Source organism: Pteropus vampyrus, unplaced genomic scaffold, assembly GCF_000151845.1.
Source record: "Pteropus vampyrus isolate Shadow unplaced genomic scaffold, Pvam_2.0 Scaffold225, whole genome shotgun sequence".
NCBI lineage: Eukaryota > Metazoa > Chordata > Mammalia > Chiroptera > Pteropodidae > Pteropus > Pteropus vampyrus.
Genome location: NW_011889006.1, coordinates 963,568 through 971,884, shown reverse-complemented (window position 1 = coordinate 971,884; position 8,317 = coordinate 963,568). Strand labels below are relative to the sequence as shown.

The 8,317-nt window shown below is 49.8% G+C and overlaps 1 protein-coding gene across 1 annotated transcript; it reads left to right on the top strand.

The window, feature by feature from the left end:
• Nucleotides 1-422: 422 nt before the first annotated feature.
• On the top strand, nt 423-6,435 carry MLN (motilin). Its single transcript, XM_023538480.1, has 4 exons — nt 423-539; nt 2,396-2,497; nt 5,367-5,475; nt 6,285-6,435. Exons 1-4 carry the CDS (start codon nt 423-425, stop codon nt 6,293-6,295), a joined length of 339 nt encoding a protein of 112 aa, XP_023394248.1. The 3' UTR covers nt 6,296-6,435.
• Nucleotides 6,436-8,317: the final 1,882 nt, after the last annotated feature.

Below are 8,317 nucleotides of genomic sequence, written 5' to 3'. Positions count from 1 at the left end.
AGGGAGCAGGGCAGGCTCCCTGGGTCTTGGGGCCCAGTTCTTTTGATAATCTAGGAATTTTTTCTCTGAGACATGCGGTCCCTTCTACTTCAGGAGCCCAGCTGACCCCAGCAGACCTCACCCATAACAAAGAGAAGGACTGACAAATGGAATAATCTTTCCCTGGTGTGTGGCAGGGGGCCAGGCTCCCTCTCCTGGGTGCTTGGTCAGCTCTCATGGCTCTGGGGTAAAGAGGAGACTCTGAGCTCATCTGGTTAAGATCCATTCCAGGTCCATGTCCAGAGAGGCAAGTAGCTTACTCAAGAGCACACAGCTATAGTAGGTCATGGACCAGAGATGAGGGCCCCTGGCCCCAATGCAGCAGCCCATCACAGCGCCCTAAACTTTGGGACAGGAGCTCCTTGTCATTGTTCAGCTCCAGGATGGTGTCCCGCAAGGCTGTGGCAGCCCTGGTGGTGGTTCAAATCGTTGCTATGCTGGCCTCCCAGACAGAAGCCTTCGTTCCCATCTTCACCTACAGTGAACTCCAGAGGATGCAGGTAAGAAATCTGCTGCCCACTTTCCCAGTGCGGCCCAAGTGATGCACAGCCTTGCTCAGCACTTAAGTGATGCTAGTTTTTCTAAGGCACAAGTGTCTCTTCAATAAATCTACCTTTAACCAATTATGCCAGTGACACCAAGGACAGCATGAAGAACCCAGACCCAAGATAACCCCAGACTCCAGCTGTCTTCCTAGCTACCTCCACTCCTTCACTGGTGCCACTCAAAGGTGTCAGTGGAGTGACATCTTTTCCCACCCCTGCCCATCCTTCAGAGGAAATTTTCAATTAATAAGTCAATAAATATTTGCTGAGCATCTAGGTGAGAAGCTATACATACAAGGAAATCTAAGAACCTCTGGTCTTTAAGGAGCAGGCTTAGGAGCCAAGACACAAACATATGAAAAATTCACTAACAATAGAAGACAAAAGGGAGATGTCACAAGGCAGGGGATGATTAATTGCCCAATAAGTGATGCTGATGGTTAAGTCCTGAGTTCAGAGCAGGGAGAAATCACTGTGGGCTGGCCTACAGGGAAAACGTGAAACCTGAGCTGAGGCCTTGAGAGAGCAGGAGGGAGGAACGGATGGGAGCGAACTTCCGGGATGAGAGACAAGGTGGTTTTCTGTGTAGCAGTGGCCAAGCCTCCTTCTTTTTAGAGCCCAGGAGAAAAAAATTCAGGCTTAACATAACAAGGCAGTGGGGCCTAAGGAAAACTGGACTGCTGGGCCTGCCTCCCTGTGACTTTTACTTTAGATGTCAGGGGTTCTGAGCGTCTGTGCCAACACTGGTTTCTCTCTTTCATCTGGGGAGATGAAGAAATAGAACTTTCATGTCCCATCAGTCTGAGACGGAGGCTCCAATAGGGACAAATACCTGAGTCAGTTCTCTGGGAGAGAGGTCGCGTGGCCCTGTGGTCTGGCTTCTCTATCTACACTCTCTGTCCAGGGTAGGCATCTACATACCCACTGAACAGTGTGTCCCTTGCAGAGGCAAGGCTGGGCCTAGCTCCCCTTCTTCAGGAACAGACATGGAAACAGATGGAAAAGAAGCAATAGGCCCGCTACACACACTTTCCTCCATCGCTGGCTCCCTCTCCAGATAAGACAACCAATTATTCTGGAATCACTATGTTTCAGGGCAGGCCCAGAGCTGAATCCCAAGAGTGACATTAGAGAACCAAAGGAAGGGAGTATATCTGATCTCAATGCTTGGGGACCTGGCAAACAAGATGGCAGGCAAGATTTGGGGCTGGACAGAAACAGTAAAACTCAGCAGAACATAAACTAGCAAAATGGTAACCAAAGGACAGTTTGCTTGCCATTAATTTGCTCTATGGTTTTACTTCTGTAATTGCCAGGCTCCAGAATTTTTATGAAGAAGGTGCAAACTCCTTCCTCCATAATTCATCTCCCTGTCTTGCCTCTTATAACTCGCCTCCCAGGGACTCCAATTTCCGGGCCACCCCATGGCACCCTCCTAGGCTAGGCTGTCTTACCACCTTTTTTATAGGCTCTCTGTTAAGAAAAACACATCTTTACACTTAATATACATGAAGGGTGTTATTTAAGTTAAAATTTCAGAATTTTAACTTAAATAACAGTAACAATCTGAGTGCAATGTTTGAACTTCAAAGGAACAGATTCCTCTTCAAGTTGACCTGCTGGGCAACTCCAAGGACCATTTTTAAGCCACTGGTGCCTGCAACTCCCCGTGCAGAAGGCACCTGAGGAGAAGGGGTTTTGTGGCCTCTGGGGAGCTCAGGCCAGTTGGCACTCTGGGCAGAAACAGGCAAGGGCCATCTGGGCGAGTTGAGCAAGAGAAGGTTTTGTGTAATTTTATGCTCTGCCCCTAGGAAAAGGAGCGGAACAAAGGGCAAAAGAAATCCCTGAGTGAACAACAAAGGTCTGAAGAGATGGGTCCTCTGGACCCCGCAGAAGATGACCAAGTTATCAAGGTAAGCAGATGGGGGACAATGCAGAGAGACCTAGTGTAGGCTTCCTTGGCCAGCCACAGAATGTGCTAGGGCACAGCAGTGAGTCAGACATTCAAGCAATGAACTCCATCCTAGGAGGACCAACAATAACACAATAAACCATTTTAGATACCAAATAAGGAGGTATGATAGAGAGTGCTGGGGTGGGATTTGGGGGCACTGCTTTGGATAGGGGAGGGGTCAGGGAAGGCCTCTTGGAAGCATAACATTCTATTTGAAACCTGAATGATGAAAAGCAGCCCTCCCACCATGCAAAGAGCTGGGGCAAGAACATCCCAGAAGAAGGAACAATGGCCCTGCTCAGAAAGCACCTGGTGGGGTTGAGGCCCTCGAGGCTAAGAGGGCAAGAGATCAGCAGGGCCTGGTGGGCCAGAGGCCACTGCGGATTCCAAGCAGAGAATTCACTGGATCTGACTAAGAAAGATTTGGGCAGCATGAGTGAAAGCAGACTAGTCAGGAGGCTAGTCTCATGAGTAGATGGAATTAGTGCAAAGACCTGAAAAGAATGAGGAATTGAACCCTAAGAATGTTTGGGAAAAGAGCAGTCCTTGCAGAAGGAACATCCAGTGCAAAGGCCCTGAGGTAGAAGACAGTCTGGTGCACTCAGGAAACAGTGAGGAGGCCAGAGTGGCTGGAGCAGAGGTATTCATCAGGAGAGAGAGTGGGAGGTGAGGTCGAAAACGTGGAATTCACTGGCCATTGTTTGGACTTGGTTTTCACTCTGCTGACTGGGAGCCCTTGGGGGCTTTGAGCAGAGAAGAAACATGATCTGGCTTACATTTTAAGAGTCTCCCCAGCTTCTGTGTTGAGGGCAGGCTGAAGGGGTGAAAGCAGAATTAGGGAAACCACCGAGAAGACTGCTGCAGTATCCAAGAAAGAGAGTGGCTCATCCCAGATGGTCACGGTGGAGGTAGGGCAAAGTGCTCAGATTCTGGAAATATTTTGGAGGTAGGAGCCCACGGGATTTGCTAAAAAGATTGGAAATAGGATGTGAAGAAAGAGAAAAGTAAAAACTGACTTCAAGGTTTTTGGCCGGAACACCTAGAAGGATGAATTTGCCACTCACTGAGACAGTGAAGCCTGTGGCTGGCTGAGGGTTGATGAGAAAAAGATTAAGAGGTCAGACTGGACCTGTAAACTGTAAGATGCCTATTGGGCATCCAGGTGGAGATGTTGCACAGGCAGGTGGCTGGATATATAAGTCTGGACTTCAGGAGAGGTTAGGGTTAGAGATTTAAATGTGGGCGTCATCAGCAATCAGATGGAATTTCGAGCCAGGACAGGGTGAGATCATTGAGCAGGTGGGTATCGATGGAGAACGGAGAGGCCCTAGGCCTGAGCATGAAGCGCTTCCCTGTAAGGGGGCCTTGGAGGAGAGGAGATATCTAGAGAGCGAGGCCCTTGCCAAGGCCACACAGTAGTCTGAGTAGCACTGAGCTGGACTCCATACCTCCCACTTCCCACTGGACACTGGCCCATGGTCCTCCCACCCCCTTGGGCTGCCACAGTATGCTGTCCATAAACATCTGGGCAGATGTAGGACCCAGAGAGTGACCTTGCTGCTGTCACAGCACTGAGCAGAGGCTCCTTCCATTCCCACGCCCATGCACTTCTTAGGCTCTTGAGGAGGAAACTAGGAGTGAGTCCTTCAGCTGGAAAAAGGGGATCTGGCTCAGAACTGCCCTCTAAATACACCTGAGTCAGAGTTTAAGGCTCTAATTGAGGTTTCCATGGTTCATGTTACATCCAATGTAACAGCTCGTGGGGCTTGGAATGAGGCACCTCTCATCCCCTTTCCATCTCCCCAGAACCATGACATGTAGGCCAGGAGGGCCTTTATGGATCATCCAGTCCAGCCTCCTTATTTTAAAGTGAGGAAACTGAGGCCTAGGTGTAACCACAGCAAGGGAATAGAATGGGCTGGGCTGGGACCCGGAGTCCCGCAGAAGTGCACCTAAAGTTGCCCTTCAGGCATCCAGAGCCCATTTCCCACCATCAGGGAGCCTGGCTGGAGGTAGGGAGCAGGCCTGGGACTCCTTCAGTATGGCTAGTCTGCCAGCAGGTTTGTGCAGCTAGACCATTGAACCAGAAAGCTCTGGCGGTGGCAGTGAAATCAGTCAACGCCCCTAGCTCTGCCGCAACAACCTTTCTCGGTGACGAGCCACCAGACCGGTCCACTAGGGTCTCACTTGTGTCCCCACAAGGCTAGAGCAAGTATAGTCTGGTGGTCACTGGCACAGACCCTGGAGCCAGGTCCCCTAGGTGTACTGTCTTTCTTCTCTGCTAGTTAGTGCCAGTATGGCCTTGAGCAAGTTATTTGACTTCTTTGCCCTCAGTTTCCTCATATATAAAATAGGGACACTACTAGTCTCCACATCACAGAGTTATTGAGATGCCTAATATACTAAAGCATTTAGGACGGCACCTGGATCGTGGTGAGGCTCCACAGTGTTAGCTATCATTATTCAGTAGAAGAGAGAAGTGAGTGTCCTCCCCATATGAAAAGCCAAGGGCATTCCTGCCAACTCCACCCATCCTGTCCCATCTTCACCACCAAAGGAGGTTTGTAGATCCTCCTCCCAGCAGGTCTCAGTGACTTCTGGAATCCAGCCTCTTAGTTAGAATTCGAGGGGAGGAGTGTCGGGGGGAGGCACAGTGCCAGAATTCCCATCTGGCCCTAGAGGCCCAGAGGAAGCCAGAGGATCTGGTAGAGCAGAGCCAGGAAAGTGGTGTGGCTCCCAGCGGCCCTTCCTGCCACCTGTAGGGCACCCAGGGGTTAATGGCACTCTAGGTGCCTCTCCCTTCTTGTTAACTCTGCCTTATTTCACAGTTGACTGCTCCTGTGGAAATTGCAATGAGGATGAACTCCAGGCAGCTGGAAAAGTACCGGGCCGCCCTGGAAAGGCTGCTGAGCGAGGTGCTGCTGTCCACCCAGAGCGGTAAGGGAGGGCGGCATCATTGCAGTTGGGGCCTGGCCTCTGCCCATTCCAGTGTTCATATTCTAGAAGTGAGCCTGTCTGAGCAGGGTTAGGGGACTGTGATTTGTTTTTTTGCTTTGTACTTGAGAACATGAAGCTGTCTGCTCCCGCAAGGGCGCCCCTCTGTCCCTGCGCCCAATCAGAGAGCAGGGCCTGCTCAGATAGCTGCTGGTGCCCGAGGGGCCCAATTCCCCAGTCACGGGCATCTCAAAGCCCTGCCTCAATGGCTCAGGCCCATTTCCCCACCATCTTTCTGGCAGAGGGCTACAATAAACAATAACAACCCACCAATCCTTCCCCGCTGCAGATACGTTCTTTCTCTCCCAAAACACCACTGAGGCTGGTGGGTACTCTGAAGGAAACCCTGGTGCATTCTGGCCACAGAGCCTGCATTTTTTTTTTTTTTTCCCATTATTCTGTAAATCGAAGTCCTGAGTCCCATTTGGCCTTGCCCAGTTCAAGGTCTGCAGTTACTTGTGCAAAGCTAGATCTGGTCTGACAAACAGCCATTAATTACTTCTCGCAGTCCCCTGGAGGAGAGGCAAAGGGCAGAGAAGAAGTGTTCCAGGTAGAGAAACAGGGAGGTTAAATGACTTGCCCCAGGCTACAGAGAAAGCGAGAGGTAGAGCTTCCAGAAACCTGGCAAAACCTGCCCCTCCCGGGTGCCCCTCCTCCCTCGGACCTACAGGCAGGTTTAGAAGGTGATTTCATAAGCTCATAAGCAGACTTGCCCACACTACTGAGCAGCAAACCTCTTTGCTTTTCTCCAGCAGCCAAGTGACAGCCCACTCTGGGGAGAAGGTGGCCGGAACTGGGAGCCTTCTCTCACCCGAGAGAGGCCGTGTAAGTCCGCAAGACCCATCAACCGGGCTTGGAAGGAAAACACCCATGGAAGCAAATCCCCCTCCAACAAATAAAATGTGAAATATATAGAAACAACTCTTTTATTTAATATCTTAATTTCCAAAGGTCAAACTTAGGTCATACCATAAAGGGGGGAAAAAATAAAGCTCAGAGGGAGTTGGGACATAAATGGTGCATACATTAGCAAACCATGTGCCTTTTGTAACTTCTGTGTTCAAATATTTAGACTGACAGAATTGGAAGATTTACACCAGCCCTTCTGTTATAGATGAGGAAACTGACGCCCAGAGGGATGGCATTTTTTTGCCCACATACTGAGTCAGTGGCAGAGTAAGGACTAGAATTCAGGTCTCCTGGTCCATTTTCTGTTTACCAATGAGCTGGAGGTCTAACGAGCCACAGTTTGAAGTCCTCTGCACTCAACCCCTTGCAGAGTAACTTCCAGCTTGCCCTTTAACCTCAATGAACCTTTGCAAAAGCAAGGTCGTAATACTCACCTTGAGATGTGGGGACGAAAGCACCAGCAAAGAGCAAATTACTATTATTATTATCACCTTGTGACTACATGCTCCAGCATCTGCAGCAAAATTACACAGCCAACCCACTCATTTCTGCCTTCTAAACAACACTGGATGGGAAATTTCATGCTAATTTAACATTAATGAATGTTCATTTATTTATAAGCTAAGGCCATATAGGAACCATAGGTTACTAGCAATTAGACACAGTGCCCATTCCATACTCCCACCCATTCCAACCACTGTGGGAGCTTAGCCGGATAGTAGTTATGGGAAAAGAAGACCCCAACCCTTAAAACGGACCCTCCCTTAGGATGTTCTGAATGCTCCTGAGGAATACACTCGGTGCTCCAGACCCAGACCCCACTCACACGCTGCACGTTCATGCAGTTTCCAATGCACATAATCAACCCAAGCACAGCTGCAGGTTCCTGGGAAATGCTGACAAGACATCTGGTAGTTAAAGGAGAGAGGGCTGCGGCAGGGCATGTGGGCGAGAAAGGAGGAAAAGATACAGAAATCTATAAAGCATGCAACCGGGAAGAACGGCATCCAAGATTCCTGGCCCTTCTGAGTTCCACCATGTCAGTCATTCCATTATCTGTAATGCGCTCCAGGAAGCAGAAAACCAAAATGCTGTCTCTTGCCATGTGGAAAACACAGATTTTGTTTCTTTTCCTCACCCTCCACTCAGGTCTGCCCCTACAGTAAGACCACCTTCCCTCATCACCAGCAGGAGGTGCCCACTTCTGGGGCAAGGACCCCAGCACCCTTTAGGATCCTGGGTTTGTAGAGCAGCATTGAAATAGGTACCATGGAGGGAAATAAGACGTCGAGATTTTTCCCCAGGTGGTCTGCATTTTTTTTATGGGAATTGGTTCACCAACCACAGGGGCACCCTGGGAAGTGTGAGGGTACTGCCTATTCTGCAGAACAGCCCTGTTCAAAGCTCAGTGCTGCAGGTGGCTTGTCCCCCACCCTCACCCAGTGGCCTCTGATGTGCTTCTCGGTAATGAGCCTCAACAGCGACCCAGCCACCTCTTGCATCTTCTATATGCACCATGCCCTGGGCCCTGTTTAGATGTATCAGCTCCTTTCTTCTCTCCTTTCCTTCCTTTTGCTGTGGTTCGATTTCTCACAATCGGCTCAAATAATTATTTTCCTCCAACGAGCTTCTCCAGTTTCTAGGACAGCAGACTCAATTGCTTACAGGATCTGCACAGCCTTGAAAGAAATTAAAATTGAGGGAGAGTCGGGGAGGACTCTGTGAGCTAAGCCAAGAGAAAATAACCATGTTTTCACAAAACAGAAGGAGAGATACATTCTTCGTTAAAGCTATAGAATGCCTGGACCAGGACCCAGCCAGGATCAGAGATGGGGAGAGGGCCCAGGAGAACCAGTCAGGTGAGGACGCAGCTCTT

Excerpts from the sequence above, each read along its gene's own strand:
- MLN (XM_023538480.1), top strand. The coding sequence starts at position 423 with ATGGTGTCCCGCAAGGCTGTGGCAGCCCTGGTGGTGGTTCAAATCGTT. Across the intron at positions 540-2,395 it reads GTGAACTCCAGAGGATGCAG|GAAAAGGAGCGGAACAAAGG; the intron begins GTAAGAAATCTG and ends CTCTGCCCCTAG. Across the intron at positions 2,498-5,366 it reads AAGATGACCAAGTTATCAAG|TTGACTGCTCCTGTGGAAAT; the intron begins GTAAGCAGATGG and ends CTTATTTCACAG.